The sequence below is a fragment of the Camelina sativa genome, chromosome 9 (genome assembly GCF_000633955.1).
Source record: "Camelina sativa cultivar DH55 chromosome 9, Cs, whole genome shotgun sequence".
Classification (NCBI taxonomy): Eukaryota; Viridiplantae; Streptophyta; class Magnoliopsida; order Brassicales; family Brassicaceae; genus Camelina; species Camelina sativa.
Genome location: NC_025693.1, coordinates 30,335,254 through 30,352,822, shown reverse-complemented (window position 1 = coordinate 30,352,822; position 17,569 = coordinate 30,335,254). Strand labels below are relative to the sequence as shown.

General features: G+C 35.8%; 4 protein-coding genes across 4 annotated transcripts; 1 reads left to right on the top strand and 3 right to left on the bottom strand.

Annotated features, from left to right (window-relative positions):
* Window positions 5,305-7,629, top strand: LOC104713203 (protein WALLS ARE THIN 1). The gene is made up of 6 exons (XM_010430276.1): window positions 5,305-5,613; window positions 5,707-5,769; window positions 5,867-5,983; window positions 6,260-6,680; window positions 6,771-6,922; window positions 7,034-7,629. The coding sequence occupies exons 1-6, from the start codon at window positions 5,399-5,401 to the stop codon at window positions 7,236-7,238; spliced, it is 1,173 nt and encodes a 390-aa protein (XP_010428578.1). The 5' UTR covers window positions 5,305-5,398; the 3' UTR covers window positions 7,239-7,629.
* LOC104713202 (dehydration-responsive element-binding protein 2D-like) lies at window positions 11,057-12,300 on the bottom strand. Its single transcript, XM_010430275.2, has one exon. The coding sequence runs from the start codon at window positions 12,000-12,002 to the stop codon at window positions 11,385-11,387; it is 618 nt and encodes a 205-aa protein (XP_010428577.1). The 5' UTR covers window positions 12,003-12,300; the 3' UTR covers window positions 11,057-11,384.
* Window positions 14,140-15,420, bottom strand: LOC104713201 (putative purine permease 15). The gene is made up of 2 exons (XM_010430274.2): window positions 15,384-15,420; window positions 14,140-15,272 (listed from the first exon to the last, which is right to left on the bottom strand). Exons 1-2 carry the CDS (start codon window positions 15,418-15,420, stop codon window positions 14,140-14,142), a joined length of 1,170 nt encoding a protein of 389 aa, XP_010428576.2.
* Window positions 16,067-17,484, bottom strand: LOC104715851 (probable purine permease 14). The gene is made up of 2 exons (XM_010433225.1): window positions 17,385-17,484; window positions 16,067-17,187 (listed from the first exon to the last, which is right to left on the bottom strand). The coding sequence occupies exons 1-2, from the start codon at window positions 17,401-17,403 to the stop codon at window positions 16,067-16,069; spliced, it is 1,140 nt and encodes a 379-aa protein (XP_010431527.1). The 5' UTR covers window positions 17,404-17,484.

Below are 17,569 nucleotides of genomic sequence, written 5' to 3'. Positions count from 1 at the left end.
ACAAAGAAAATATAAAAAGTCAGTATATGTTTGGACATAGAGAAGACTTCGCATGCAAAAAGCCAACCCACAAATAGTTGCAGAAACACCTAATTGCTTGTTAGGGAAAAAAATTTATATTTTTTCAAAGAAAAATTTTCGTTGAAAATTATATTTTTTCCAAGATAACTGAGTATAAGTTTTTCTTGATTTTATAATAAATTAATTTTTTAAGAAAATATTTGTAAACAAAAATTGTGTAGAAATGGTATGGCCTCATGTGTTGCAAATTGGCTAAATTTTCGTAACAACAGGTCGTAAAATGCAACAGCCCACAGTTCGTCGAACTGAAATCAAGAAAAAAGAGAGCTGTTTATACTAATAAACGTATTGAAATTACGTTAGTGGGATAAGTGGCATTAGTCTTATAATAATATGTTGAAGGGTCATACTTGTCTCGTCGTTATAGTGTTGTCATACGTCAAGGTGTCTCCTTAGTGACATCCACTTATCATCACAGATTCACAATTCACAACGAATCTAAGGACACTCTATATCAAACATCAATCAAAGCATCGGATGAATACTTTACATGCATAGTTTTTCTATCATAAAAGTGGACACCATTGAATTGCATGTGAACGGTGAACCACCACTACAGTTATGGAGGTGTATACAGTCATTAAATGTGTTCCAGTTTTGCAGAACCGTGTCTACGTTCTTCAGACAATCAGTCGGAGCGTTTTATCTTTGCTGATTATGACTGAGCACATAGTGTATTGGCTAATTAGTGAGACAATAAGAATCAAGTTTATAAGACTCCAAATTTATGCATTGATCTTCTCAAAATCTCTAAAAGTAATTTCGTTCTTTTTTATTNCGCATGCAAAAAGCCAACCCACAAATAGTTGCAGAAACACCTAATTGCTTGTTAGGGAAAAAAATTTATATTTTTTCAAAGAAAAATTTTCGTTGAAAATTATATTTTTTCCAAGATAACTGAGTATAAGTTTTTCTTGATTTTATAATAAATTAATTTTTTAAGAAAATATTTGTAAACAAAAATTGTGTAGAAATGGTATGGCCTCATGTGTTGCAAATTGGCTAAATTTTCGTAACAACAGGTCGTAAAATGCAACAGCCCACAGTTCGTCGAACTGAAATCAAGAAAAAAGAGAGCTGTTTATACTAATAAACGTATTGAAATTACGTTAGTGGGATAAGTGGCATTAGTCTTATAATAATATGTTGAAGGGTCATACTTGTCTCGTCGTTATAGTGTTGTCATACGTCAAGGTGTCTCCTTAGTGACATCCACTTATCATCACAGATTCACAATTCACAACGAATCTAAGGACACTCTATATCAAACATCAATCAAAGCATCGGATGAATACTTTACATGCATAGTTTTTCTATCATAAAAGTGGACACCATTGAATTGCATGTGAACGGTGAACCACCACTACAGTTATGGAGGTGTATACAGTCATTAAATGTGTTCCAGTTTTGCAGAACCGTGTCTACGTTCTTCAGACAATCAGTCGGAGCGTTTTATCTTTGCTGATTATGACTGAGCACATAGTGTATTGGCTAATTAGTGAGACAATAAGAATCAAGTTTATAAGACTCCAAATTTATGCATTGATCTTCTCAAAATCTCTAAAAGTAATTTCGTTCTTTTTTATTAAAAGTTTAGGTTAAAAGCTAAAACTATTTGTGTGCTAAAACTAAAATTCAAAAGAGGAGTGAGAAAAAAGAGAATAGAGAGAGATCGGAGACAAGAAGATTCGCTCGTGGGCGAGCAAGAATGATAAAGAAATGAAATAAAGTGAGGAAAAAGGAGACAAGGCAATTAAATATCCCAACTAAGATTGGTCTCCCTCTCCTCTTCTTCGTCTCTGCTCGTTACCGGTTCCTATCTTGCTGGGTCCTTACCCGATCCGTTACTGTCTTGCTGGGTCCTTACCCGACCCGTTTCTTTACCCTTTACCCGAGAGATTTAGATCAAACTTTTATAAAGAGTTAAAGGGGTTTCTATTCTTCTTTTTCAACCTAAAAAGGGATTTGTTTTCTTCCTTTTTAACTAAATAAGGGTTTATCTTCTGTCACAAAGACGAAAAATGCTAATTAATTGCATCAGTTTGTATTTAACTAAACACTTTTGTAAGCACTAGTTCCGGAAATTGGGCTAATTAATACAACCTTCCGTCTTTACCATGAATAATACGCCTTCTTTATAATAGCAAATGATGTTTAGTGATCTTTCACACTAGTAGTCTTCATAAGAAACAAACCAAGATACTTCATCCTACCATCTACTATAATAAATTTATTATTTTCAGTGTTATGCAATTTTGAATTAAATTTGACACTTAGTTATGAGTTCAATGCTTGTTTCGCATAGGTAACAATAGATCATCATTTGGGAATGATATAAAACTACCTAAAATTTAAACTAGTATAAATCATGAAGCTATGTTATAGATCTCATGATGGGCATCATATATAAACTACTCGACAAATTAAGTTTTGGTGCTGGATTTGGTTTGTATCCATAGCTTGTTATTAATTGGTAAGGATTCAGAAATCCAAGCCAACAGCAGAATTTAGAAGACAAAAATTACTAGCCCACATCATAAATTATGTGCCAAACGGTCGGCTTTATTAATGACCTTGGTAAAAACATGACGAAAATATAGATGAGATGGGATCTCTTATATTAAACAGTCTGTGAAAAAGGCAATTGATGTCTTCTGATTCGCTACCATACATGTCATCTTCTAAATCAAAACCTTCACTATGAATGAATGGAAGAAAGGCTCATGCTAAGACCTCTAGCAAACTATGTATAGATTTGGAAATTTCCGTATAGTTAATGAAGGGGTCTAGTCTTGTGCCTTCCCGACAAATGGCACTATAAATACGGTTGAGCATACGTGTGCCAGTTGCACGGCCAATGGCATCACATACTATTATTTTCTTAGGTTTTTTAAGAATACCCTAAAACTACACTAAACAAAATTGATTTCAAGAAACGTCACAACTTTGTTATTGTTCATTAAAAAAATTACAATAAAAAGAAGAATATTTTATCATTTCTAAACATATTACATGTAGTTATCTAAAACAGTTTTGTGAAAACAAATTCTACGAAATGTTATTTCGTCGTGATATTACTACATTTTTATACATACGTGGAACGGGGGAGAAAAATACATATTTGGTTTGATTTCACGTGGATATGCACATGTTTCTGAGCACACTTTACTAAACAGTCTCACTGTTTTGTATACATTGTCGATCTCTCCAAAAATAACAAAACAAAAAAGAAAGAGAAAAATGAAAGAATACAAGCAACCATCAAAATTTTCGATGATTCTATTCTATAAGGATACAAATGTATTTGACTATCGGAACTAATATTAAAGTAATACAATTACACTTACACACACATATATATATATATATATATGAAAATAGAACTAGAATAATTGAGGACAAATACAGATAATAATATTGGTGTAAGCGTGTACATAAATATTGATCGTGTACTGTGGGTCCTGTGCCTACGAAATAAGAGGTACTGTGGGTCTCACGGTTCGCTAGTGCGCGTGGGGATCGTCCCCACAAAATTAATTTATCATTTTTTAATTCATAATAGGGAAAAAGAGTTTTAATAAATATAGTTAAAACAAATTTTTTAAAAAATGTAAATAAAAAACATTAAAACGGAATTTAGGAGTACTATTATAAGATTGTTATTCTCCTGGAGACTACTACTGTACAAGTAATAATTAGTGGCAATGCCATGCTGCTTCAAATAAATATCAAAGGAAAGGACAAACTAAAACCATTATAATGTCTAAGATAGTGAGTGCATATTGAGGAATACAGTGTAAATAATGATAAAGAAACATAGCTGCTTTTTTCAATCTAAGTTTTACCTTTTTGATTCTTCAGATTAAAATGAAAAATTAAGAAACCATGATGATGGTTGCGTTAATGAGTAGTGGCGTGAGGGTTGTCATGTCAGCTAAACAGCAGAAAAAATAAAAGAATGTGGGAGACAGCCTTTGCCTTTCACACAATTTTTAAGCTCTCTTCTTTTTTCTAAGGAAAACAATAGTACACAGTTAAATATTTCGCGGGCCCTTTGTTTCAATCAACTTTAGATTTATTAACAGCTTCATGATCGTTTTCCTCGAGTTTGAAATCAATCAGAATGGTTTAGTTTATTTGTTATACCACTGTGAGGACTTATTTTTGCTCAATTTGTCATAATCCCTAACCTGCAGGAATGCCAATTAATCCCTAACCTGCAGGTCATAATCTAAACTAATATCTAAATTTTTGGCAATGTCTTCAAATTTGAATGTAGACCATATTCTTCATTCTTCAATCTTGATCTTGACGATGTAACTTACAAAGTGAGAAGTTGCCACTTTTATGAACAAGTTTAGATTCGTCAAATTTGCTTTGATTTAAACAAAAACTGGTTTTCTGAGTCGGAAACGGTAACTGCAAAGATATCGAGAATGCGTTTGAGTTTTGAATATATAGTAAATAGGTGTTATTGGTCTGTGTGATTTTAAAATAGAGTTTTAATGACTTTAAATATTAAGTAAAATTTGTTGTTCTTTAATTAAAATTTGGTTAAACTCTATTAAGTTTGGTGTTACTAGTTTGTGATTTAGAAAACTCATTTAAATTTTTAATAAATCTGGGATTATTAGATTCATAACTTTATTAAATTAGTAGAAGTATTATGTTATTCAACTAAAACAAAAGAAAAATCTAAAATTATTAATGAATTTAATTATTATGTTACTTTATGATTTTAGACATTTTTCATCATAAAATAAAGTTATAAAAAATATTATTAAAATAGAGAGATTGATTGGGAGACTTTACAATATTAGAAAAACTAATCAAGAAGTTCCTCAAGTAGCACTTTTATTTGTATGTGTGTTTGTTTTGTCAACAAAATTATAATGGATACTACAATAATAGTAAAACATATAATAACCAATAGTGAAATAATAAAATAAATCAAAAAAATTAATTTCCCAATTCAGTATCATAATCAAGGAGTGAAATGCTACCAAAATAACAAATTTGGTGTGTACATTAAAAATGATCGGAAACAACAACAAAAAAACATAAATGTGCCTAAATCCATATTATTCCAAATTTCCAATATATTCACATTATTATAGTTAGGTTTAATAGATGAGATACCATATTAGAAATCTCAAGTGTGGTGGTTCCCACAAGCAAAGAGGGGAATGAGATAGCTATCTACCTATATTTATATCTCCCACAACTTCACTCTTTTTCCTCAATCAATACACACAAATTAACACACTCGTTCTCCTTCTCTCCATCGTTTGATCGGTTGTTGTCTAAGTTCGATCCAATGGCGGATAACAACGATAACCGGAGATCAATATGGGGAGTCCCGGAGAAGCTTCAGCTTCACATAGCGATGCTGACGTTGCAATTCGGTTACGCCGGGTTCCACGTGGTGTCTCGAGCTGCTCTCAACATGGGGATCAGCAAACTCGTCTTCCCTGTTTATCGTAACATCATCGCCTTGCTTCTTCTCCTTCCCTTCGCTTACTTCCTCGAAAAGTAACCTTTTCACTTCTTCTTTATGTCAAACCCTATATATGTTTTCTAGTTAATAATAGTAATTTAATTAACACACTTACTTGTGTTATTTAGGAAGGAGAGACCAGCGATTACTCTCAACTTTCTCATCCAGTTCTTCTTTTTGGCGCTCATCGGGTACATAAAGATATCTCTATATATATCTTTCACTCTGATTTTTTCAATAACAAAATTGGATTACTAATTAATTTGTTAATGAATTATTACACAACAGGATAACAGCGAACCAAGGGTTTTACTTGTTGGGACTAGAGAACACTTCACCAACATTTGCTTCTTCCATGCAAAACTCTGTTCCCGCCATTACTTTTCTCATGGCTGCTCTTCTCAGGTATTGATGATTGATTCCATATCTCCTTTTTTCTTTCTTACTCTATTAATAATTCGAATCAAAATAATACTAATATTTAAAAAACTTATGAACAGCTAGGATATGTATCACTTTAATAATGTTCAATTTGACTTGTCAACGTACCATAAGTGGATAAAATATTATACGTAGACAAAACATTAAATGGCCCTTCTAACTTAATTACAAAATAGTGATCATCATAGTAGTAACCATACTGTTCATCATGTACTTACTGTATGTAAAAAAACAATACAGGATTGAGAAAGTAAGAATAAACAGAAGAGACGGTATCTCCAAAGTCTTGGGAACAGCTCTCTGCGTAGCTGGAGCTTCCGTCATCACTCTCTACAAGGGTCCAACAATCTACACTCCGACCAGCCACCTCCACACTCACCTGCTCACCACAAACTCAGCCGTGATAGCGCCGTTAGGAGACGCCGCTCCCAAAAACTGGACACTTGGCTGCCTCTACCTGATCGGTCACTGTCTCTCGTGGTCAGGATGGCTCGTGTTCCAAGCTCCGGTTCTTAAATCTTACCCGGCGAGGCTCTCGGTTACGTCTTACACTTGTTTCTTTGGTATCATTCAGTTCTTGATCATTGCTGCTTTCTGTGAAAGAGATTCTCAGGCTTGGGTTTTTCACTCCGGTTGGGAGCTTTTCACCATCCTCTACGCCGTTAGTATTTTTTTTTCAAATCTTTTATTTTAAGCCCTATTGTTTCAAATCAATCAATTTAGTCCTTACAAATTTTGGTTTGATTTTCAGGGAATCGTAGCGTCAGGAATCGCGTTTGCCGTTCAGATTTGGTGTATTGACAGAGGGGGTCCAGTCTTCGTTGCTGTTTACCAACCTGTTCAGACTCTTGTCGTTGCAATCATGGCTTCAATCGCGTTAGGCGAAGAGTTTTACTTGGGCGGGTATGTCAAATTACTAAAACCGAGTTGTTTATTTCGAATTTATTTATACTCCAAGGACCTAAACGGAAAATAAACGTTAAATTGTGACACGTGGCTGTTTTGTAATGGCAGGATCATTGGAGCGGTGTTGATCATAGCAGGGCTTTACTTTGTATTGTACGGTAAGAGCGAAGAGAGGAAATTTGCAGCGCTTGAGAAGGCAGCAATCCAGTCATCCGCGGAGCATGGTATCGAACGTGCACCTGTTTCTCGCAACTCGATCAAGTCGTCGTCCATCACAACTCCACTGCTCCATCAGTCAACGGACAACGTTTGACTTTGTTCTTTCTCTCTCGCAGCTAATAATTACAAAATGCCATTTTACCCCAATTAAAAAGGGAACAATGGTGTCGCCCGTTGTGTTTTTATGACTTTTGTGTCTGCTTTTTTTTTTAGTGTTTTTTTTTTGCTCTTTTAATTATTAATTACCTAAGAAAGGTTTTTGAGAAAGGAAAAAAGAAAAAAAATGGTGGATGAGACATCATTGTTCATGAGGATGAAGATGATGATGATGATCTATGTGGGAGGAGCTTTGGATTGGGACTTTTCTATATATAATATCTGGCTGATATATTATTGCCATTTTTCTTGTGTTATCTTTTTTTTGTTTCTTTCCTTTTCGATCATGATCAATAGAATGTTATCATTTGCATTTATGATATTTACTATTCCCTCTGTTTCACAAAGATGTCATTTGAAGAAAATATTTTGTTTCACAAAGAATATCATTTTACATTTCCAATGAATGTTTTAATGCTAAATTTTCTTTTTTTATCCCTAAACCCAAAGCTATTTTCATTGAATTTTGATCATTAATCACTTAATAAATAGGGCAAATATGTATGATTCAAACATTTCTTAATTTATGTGAAATGTGTAAAATTGACATTCTTTGTGAAATAGAGGGAATAGTAATTTATCACTGTCGGGATATTCAATTTGGATTAGATCAAACGATTGTTCTCATTCAATTGAAGTAATGGATCTTTCAACAAAAACTGATTAATTAAAAGTGGACTATTAAAACAAAAACAAGCTTTGTTTAACCTATTACTTTTCAATCCAAAATTTTTGAATAGAATCTTAGCCGAATGGAGAAAAACATAAAAATAAAATTAATATGTAATAACTGTTGAAAAAACAAAACTTTATAAGTTTAAATCTAAAATTCGATCAAAACTAATATTCTTATATAATATAAAGTATGGACCAAACCATTTATAACCAGTTGTCTTTTGACCTTTTTTTTTTTGGTAAGGGAGAGGGGACAAAGCCCCTTCCAAATTTATTACGAAATCTTAAAAAAAATTACACACGAGTTCTTCTAGGGAACGCAGTCCCTCTAGCATCTTCATCCAAGATAGAAACAATAGAGATGGGGCAAGAATCAAACAAAACGACCCCGAGGGGCTGAGAGAAGGCATAGTTAGCCAATCCATCCGCCAGACGATTAGCCTCTCTATAACCATGAGAAATTCGGACACTCCAGTCCTTAGAGATAAAGCCATAGCACATGCGTACTAGGGTAGACAAGGGATGGGTCTCACTTATCCCTGTCTTTAGATATTCGACCACCAACTCCGAGTCTACTACAAGGTCTAGCTGCGGTATTCTGTGATCCCAGGCTAAACACAGGCCGTAGTATACTCCCCAAAGCTCTGCCAATGGCGCCGAGCACACACCGATATTCAATGCAAACCCGCCTAACCATTTCCCTTCCGCGTCCCTCAACACCCCACCAGCTGCCGCCGCTCCCGGATTCCCTCTTGAAGCCCCATCCGTATTCAATCGGACCCATCGACATCCGGAGCCTGCCACGAGATCAGTCTTATTTCTCGACCCACCGCACGAGATACACCTTTGGTAACCAAGTGTGCATTGTGCACTGTCTGAGAGATCTCCTTCACAAACCGCACTCGATCCCTACACTTACCAACTTCCCCGAAAACGTTACCACATCTCCACTTCCAGCCCCACCATACGATCATACCAAACAGCGTAGACCATGGCACTCCAAACAACTCCTGATTATTAGACAAATTAGTGAACACCCATTCTAATAAACTTTGATGAAAGAACAGAGATTGGTGACGAGGTGGTATAATCCGCATCCAGACCCCTGAGATCGCAGGGCAATCTCGAAGAATATGTATGATCGTTTCCTCCCCTGCTTTGCACACTATGCAGACCCCAGAATCACTTAAGTGCCGTCTGTGCCTTTCCACATTTGTCATAATAACTTGCTTAACCACCATCCAAAGAAAAACCCTTACTCTTTCTGGTACCGCACTACGCCAAACCATACCGTATAAAATGTCCATATTCTGTCTCGGAACCGTGTTTCTAGTCAGAGCTTCATATGCCGGTTTCACTGTGAATCGCCCATCCAAACTAGCTTTCCACGAGATTCTGTCCTTAGACCCCGTATCAGTATCAACAATAACTGACCTGAGGTTCAAGCACACGAAGTCTGGAAGATATTGTTCAAAACGCGGGAAGTCCCAACCAACACCATCATGCCATAAATCCCGAATCCGAACCTGTTGGAGTTCAACTGGAGGATCTCCTATCCGCCTATCATACAAAGAGAAATCCCCCATCCACTTATCCTTCTAGAATTTGATCATAACTCCATCCCCAAGGACCCAACCGAGACCCGGGATCACCACTTCTCTTAAGCCTACCCCAACACTTCTCCAGGTTGAAGACCAACTGCTCTTTGCTATAAACCAAGATGCATCACCTATCTTGTACTTACTTCTCACAACCCGAGCCCAGAGACTCGATACGTCAAAGAGAACCCTCCATCCAATTTTTGCAACCAACGCCTTATTCATGGGTTCTGCAGCCCGAATACCTAGCCCTCCATTGTCTTTTGACCTTTAAATTGAACTTGGTATTAAAATCTAACATGGTATAAAACTTAGATGACTCGATAGCTACTTTTTTCGATATGAATATTTTGGTCCCATATTATAGTTTCGTTCGAAATACACTCGTAAAAAAGCATCATTTCAAAGAGACCGAATTAGAAACTCCACATTAAAAAAAAAAAAAAAAAAACTCCACGTTTATAATTCAGAGAGCTCCATTTTTCTCTCTCTTTCTCTCTATATAATAACAAGTCCATTAATAAAGTTTTTTTTATGTTACACATAGTGCATAAGCTAAGTCGCAGAAGTGTTATCTTTTTTTTTTTTTTTTTATCTGGCATAGAATAAGAAAACAAAGGCCATGAATGGCTGCTGGTTTTTAACTTGTTTTTAGATTTTAGTTTTTAGCTTTTGAATTTTGGTTTTTGTTTTTTTAGTTTTTGATTTTTGGTGTAGATTTTAGTTTTTTTTTCAAAATCTTGAATGGTGACTTGATTAGTTTTTGGTTTTTATGTATAATAATTATTTTAAAAATAATAAAATAATAATTATAATTTTTTTATTAAAAAAAAGATACAATGATGCAGGAAAAAAACATATGTTGCACAATAAAAAAAAAGTTTTAGTTTGTTTTAGAATTTAAGGAAATTAGAATAAATCTATATTAGAAAAAAAAATTTAAAAAAAATCACGCTGAAAAACCAGATTTTTGTGGTTTTTAGATTTTATGAACAAAATGCTAAAATCCTTCAAAATCTGGTTTTCCTAAATTCTAGAAAATCTATTTTTTTCATAATCATGAATGGCTAAAAAATGGATTTTACAGAATCTAAAACCAAAAACTGATGTAAAATCAGGTGTCATTCAAGGCTAAAATTTTACATTCAGGATTTGGTGTTTTGAGTATGAAGCAAACCATTAGTTCAATCCCCTGTAGGCATTAGGTGGAGAGTGGAGTGGAGACCATAGATAGGTGGAGAGCGGAGACCATATATGGGCCGGATATAGATTTTGGGCTGACCATAAACGGGCCAGATTTATACAGATTTTGGGCTGGCCATAAACGGGGCTGGTTTATAATGTGTGATAAACCGTGCCATGTAGTACGCCGGTGAGAGGGTCACACCACACACATAGCACAAAGACGAAGGTATGTAAAAGAGGAAAAATAAAAATAGAATAAGAAGTAAAAACACAACAAACGAGACAATAGTCAACAAACTGAAAGCGAAAATAGAGACATATGTAGTCTACACATTGACCGTTACATTTACACACAACGTAACATCACGTTTTCTTTACACAGATACATTGCACTTCAAGTTTTCCCCATGACACATATTTAGCTTTGAGACACACAACTGTCATTTTTTATTTTTTATGTTTTATGATGTAGTAAGAATCTACTTTTATACTACAGACAAACGACATATATATATAGATGTGAACATATATGGAGCTGGTGTATATTTACATCACGGTGACGATATATTTGTATATGTAATTTTGTATATGATAGTCTTAATAATTAAGGAGATTTTAGTGACACCTCAAAGTGGGGAATGAAAGGAATCCCAATTAGAATAGCCACCGGAAATACAAGTATCAAACGGAGAAATATCATTATCTCCTTCATTAACCCATGGAAACCCTAACGACATTGTAGCTTCTTCCCATATAGAAGAATCATCCATTACCGGTAAATCCACGTTTATATGCTCCCATGATACCTCCTCTGTCACTCTCCTACATGATGACAACTCGTTAGATGAACATGGCGACTCGGAGTCGCTGCTTTTTCCACCCGTGTTGCTGCTTGGTGTCGTCTGGGATGTCTGAGACGACGGTGTATCAGGGTAACTTCTTAAGGACTCTGGGAGGTTAAGGTGAGCCTCGGGACCATAAAGCTTACGAGCTGCGGAGTCATAAGCCAAGGCAGCTTCGCGGGAGGTGTCAAAGGTACCGAGCCAAAGACGAGCTCCTCGGTTAGGCTCACGGATCTCAGCGACCCATTTTCCCCAAGTGCGTTGTCTAACTCCTTTGTAGGTGCAAGACGCGTTATCGGGTCCACCTTTTCCTCTCATACAGCCTTTCCTCGAACTTGCTTGGACAGTTCGTTGTTTCTTGTTAGCACCAACCATCATCACCTTTGGCTCTATGGATGACATGTACGGATGTTGACAGCTCGAAAGTGATGTTATATAAAGATTTTTTGTGAGTGATAAGGCAAAGACATGATGTAATGGGTAGGTGTGTATATATAGTGGAACATAGTGATGAAACGTGGCGTGGAGAAGATATAGCTGGCGCAGACATGACGGAGGGTCGTGTCGCAAGGAGGAAGCTGGTGTTGTGTTTGTAATCCTAACACTTGTCTCGAGAGACCCTTCTCTTTTTGGCAACAGTGATCGTAAAACCAGCAGAGAGAGAGAGACGATTTGAGATTTTCTAAAAAACAAAAGAGAGAGAGATATGGATAAGGTCATCCACGATTGGGGAAATATAAAATATATATCACTATGAATTAACGGTTCGTCGTGTGAACGCATTTAATAGCTAAAAATTAGCCTAATTTTAAATAGCTAAAAATTAAAATTAAAATGCGGAGTTACATTATGTGCTAACTCAAATAATGTAAAAGTTTAATTTTATGTGTCATAGAATCACCAAACCTTTTTTCGATGATTCACTAATATATATTCCCTCCATTTCAAAATATAAAATGCTTTAGTGAAGTTTGTTATTTTATAATATAGAATGTTTTCAAGTTTTTACGTAACTTTTAGATTAGTTTAATATCTTATATTATGTAACTTAAATAATGTAAAAGTTTAATTTTATGTGCCACAGAATTACCAAACCTTTTTTCGATGATTCACTAATATATATTCCTTCTATTTCAAAATATAAAATACTTTAGAGAAGTTTGTTGTTTCATAATATAGAATATTTTCAAGTTTTTACGCAACTTTTAGATTAGTTTAATATTTTATATTATGCAGTATTATTTCTGATTGGTTGAACTTATTAAAAATAAAGATTTTTTAATCTACGTGATTTAATTAAAACATCATATATTTTGAAATATATTTTTTTTTGTCAAACAAATCATATCATACAAGTAACTTGTAAACATTGAAAAAGAATCGTAGGTAGGTTTCCTTAACTCTCCGTACGTAAGTAAAGTCACCAATTTTTTTCCTTGATGTTATCCATTCTCTTGGCTTTTAATTGCCACGTGAAAAAAACATAACAAAATACAAGTATGTATTAGTGTAAGGGTCAGTCATGTGGCGACTATTTGTCCACGAAACTGAACGTACGGGCCCCGAAGGTCCCTCGAAAGAAGACACAAAGTTGGATTTTTACTTCTCCTTTTTAGAGAACATTTGTGGTCGAGACACACGTGAAAAGGCGGCCTCTTCTCATGAGTAGTTTGATAACTACAAAGCTCTAGTTCCAATTATCTCAACATTTCTTTTTTCCAAATAAATAGTCTAGATTTTAATTTGAAGTTGTTTACTTTCAGATAGATTATTGTGGAATTTGGTTAGCATTATTAACAAAATCAATGCAATTGCTTTGTTTTTTTTTCTTAAAGGCTATTGCAAAACTAAGTTAAGATAAACAAATTAACAACTACTTTTCAAAAATAACATTTTAATTTAGACGATAGAAATTACTTTCGAACCTTGTATAAGAAAAAACTAATCAATTAGATTTTTTTTCTTATTACCCATATAGATAAAAATGCTTTATTCTAATTTAGATCATTAAATATCTATTAAATATCTAGTACCCAAAAAAAAAAACATAAAAGCAGTAAGGTTATTTTAAGATGAATTATCTTGTTCAAATGGGGACTTTGTAGTCTTTGTTAATGGTGGATTTGACTTCGATAGTTCCATGCCTTGTGATAGTAGCACAAAAACACCTCTCCGATCTATCACGAAAAATGTTGACTGGGCATATCTTTCTGAAAATCCATTCCCGTTTTTCTTTTTGTTGTTGTCAATCCATTCCCGTTAAAGTGAGGTATCTATTTGTTTTTTAATAAATCAAATAGCCTTAGATTAAATAAAATTGTACGTGAGACAATCATTTGACCCAAAAAGAATGTCGATAACAAAGTCAAAGTTGTTGTTACAATAGTATAAAATTATGATAGAAGAGAAACATATCATCGTCGATGGTGAGTGATGTGTTGGGGATTATTGCAAACATTCATTAGCCACATACTTTTAATGAAAAAAAAATCAAATGTAACTTTTTTCTTTTCTAGAGAGTCCAAATTCCAAGATTTGATTAGCTTGTAGGTTGGTCGTCATCTTCGCTCTTCTCTTTGAGGATCATATATAAATAAGATGCAACGCTAAGTGTAGCGGCGCCTAAGGCGATTCCTCTGAAGACATCGAACTGATCGTACTTGTTATAAAACAAAGCCACGAGAACCGACACGATCGGCCACGTACAAACACTGATCACGTTCGAGAACTCAGCCGAGACAGCCAACACTAGCCCCACGATCCCGACCCAGTATATCTGCCATGCAACGGCTTGACCCACCATAGTCCACACGTAGGAAACTTGCCCCTTCGAGAACCCATCCATCTCTCTCTTCAAGTTGTGATGATCGCCGGAGATGAAAACGGCTGCGACAAAGATGACGGTGGTATAGAGAAACGAGAAGATGAGCAACTCAAGAACAACGACGAAACTTGGTTGTTTTATGTTTGTGGATTCCTTGCAAACGGAGATAAAAGCCTCGAATATGTTCCTGATCTGGGCGAGGAGCAAGGAGAAAAAGACGGCGCCACATACAGCCAGATACATAACACGAAAGGTGTGTATCTTCCCGTTGTAGATGATGGGTGACCCGGCGGAGAAAGTGTTGAGAGTGAAAGTTCCGGCTAGGGTGGCTAAGATGAGAGAAACAATCGTCCATCTGTTGAGTTTTACTTTGTTGGAAAATATAAAGATGGAGAAAATGGGGGTGAAGAAGAGCTGTGACGTGTAGATGAGAGTGAAAACTTTAAAGGGGATCCGGTGTTTAATGTTCGAGAAAAATGCTTGACAAAACATGTAGATGACGATAATAGGGTAAAGTACTAATAGCGCGGCGGCGACTCCATCGGAGGTAATGAGAAGTTGTTTCCGTTTCTTGGAAGAGAGGACGAGGAGAAGGAAAGGGACGAGGAGGATGGGGAATCCGACGACTTGGAGAAGGGATTGAGTCCAGAAGCTGTACCTACGGCTCCGGTTTCTGTGGCGGAAGTAATAGTTCTCGAGGATCCTGGTGATGCATTGACCTGTTACGGCCAAGATGATGCATATGATGATGGTAACCCACTTTTTGAGTCTTTGGTTCGAGTCACTGGTTTGGTTTATTGGTGTACTTGAGCCGTGCTCCATATAGAGCGGCATTTGCACAAATTGTTCTGCAAAGGAGAAACATGTAATGGTTAATCACAACATATTTGATCAGTAAAAAATCCGTTCAGTAATTAAAAAAAAAAAAAAAACATATTTTATCAGAAGAATCTGCTTACCTTGTGAATTAGACTGCATTGGTTGATTATACCCCATTGATAAAAATATACGAGTTTTGAGAGTTTGGAAGCAAATGGTTTAAGATTTGTTGTTATTTGATTATGTTTCTGAGGAATTTAGAAAGCTGAATTTATGTCTTTATAGCCAAGCAATATAATGGTTTGGGGGTGGACTTTTGACGGGGTAAGGCTGTTTTTGCCAGTTGAGCAATTGGGTGTTTTAGTTACTATTTGCAGACATAAATTGAGTATTTTAATTCATTGTCACTTTCTATTCCATTGTGATTTTGTCAACGGAAGACTCATTATTCTGACATATTCCTATGAGTAAGAGACCAAGTATAGTGAGATGACTTTCTCATTCAAATTCCCATGTTTTAGGAATTAATCCCAGGAAGGATGGCCCAATTAAACAGCTCGCTACATAATAATTCTTCGTGGTAGTTAACGAACACTTCTTAGTTCTTGGGATAGAAGAAAATTCAAAATGTATGTTTGGAGTTGAGGAGATGAGCTAGGGAGAAAAAGTACTATATATTAAAATCAAATCCATGTTTTATGTTTAAGACTTGAAATATTTAATTGCATGTTATCACACGGCACAAGGGAGAACATGTAACAGAATAAATGAAATCACTAAAATAATAACTAACACACAAACTTTATTATTTTTCTTACTATTTTCAAAACAATTCGAATTCCATTGGTGTGGAGATGTAAGGATCAGGTTTTAAGAACTCAGAGATGTAAAAGTAATACACAACAAATACAACAACAAACCGCAAAACTCTAGGCATCTTCCAATTACCAAAACCTCTTTTATGCTTGTAAAAAGAAGAAGCGACCGCAATGGCGGAAAGCACTAAAGCGGCTCCTAGAAAGCCACTAAACTCCTCTTCATCGTAATTGCAAAACAAGATTCTAAGAACCGTCACGATCGGATAAGTACAGAGACTGATGACGTTCGAGGTCACGATCGAGTCGGCGAACACAACAAGCCCTACAAGCCCCACCCCATAGATTTGCCACGCGGCGGCTTGACCAACCATAGTCATAACGTAAGAAACCTTTCCCTTCGAGAAACCATTGATCCCTCTCTTCAGATCATGACTCTCGCCGGAGATGAAAACGGATGCAATGGTGGCTATAAGAGACGAGAATATGAGCAATTCTAGAACGTCTTTGAAGCTAGCTTCCCTGGTGCTATTGGTGATGAAAATGTTACGAATGTTGCAGAGGAGAAAAGAGAAAGTGATGGAGGCTAACCAAGCCGACCAATCACCGCTTAAGTTAGAGGAGAGAGTGGTGACGACGACGGTGAAGATGAGAGATATCACAAACCATAGATTGAATTTGATACGGTTGACGATGCCTGAGAAGATCGATGTGAAGTAGAGCTGTGTCCCCTCGATGAGTAGGGACTTCGTGAAAGGTATCTCGAGCTTACCTTTGACGTATAGTTTTACCTGAACCACCATTAGTACGCCGGTACAAAGGTAAAGTACGGTGTGGGAAGATCGATCGGAAGTAATGCGAAGTTGATTGTGTTTTCTGGAAGAGAGGATAAAGAAAGGGAGAAGAAGGAGAGGGAATCCGATGACTCGGAGAAGAGGTTGAGTCCATACGCCGTCATCTTGAAAGTGGTTCCGGTTAGTGTGGTGGTCGTAGAAGGTTTCGAGGAGTTTGGCGATGGATTGACCGGTTATGACGAACATGATGCAGATGATGATGGTACGCCACTTGATGGGTTTCTCGGTTTGGTTAATCAGTGTAGTTGGATCAAGCTCCATATTGATTAGTTGTTCTACATATTCACCGAAAACAGGAGAAACAAAACTAAGTTTACACAAACATTTGCACAACATTAGTATGTGATATATCATGACTCGTGGAATCTAGAACTCAAAATTCAGCCTAACGGCATTCTATCAATTTAGTGGAATACAACTTTACATTCACTAAAAAAAGAAAGCAAAAATGTGACATCAAGATTATACATACCTTGCGGATTTTTCTGCATTAGCTTTTAGCTGATTCTTTGAGTTCCTTAGCGCCTGTTTGGAAGTGATAAAAAATTGTTAAAAACAATTTTCTTGTGAAAATGATCAGTAGGTACGGTTGTGTGTTTTTTTTGTATGATAGATGATTTGTGTTAATATTATCACCCGGTGGTTTGAGGGGTTGAC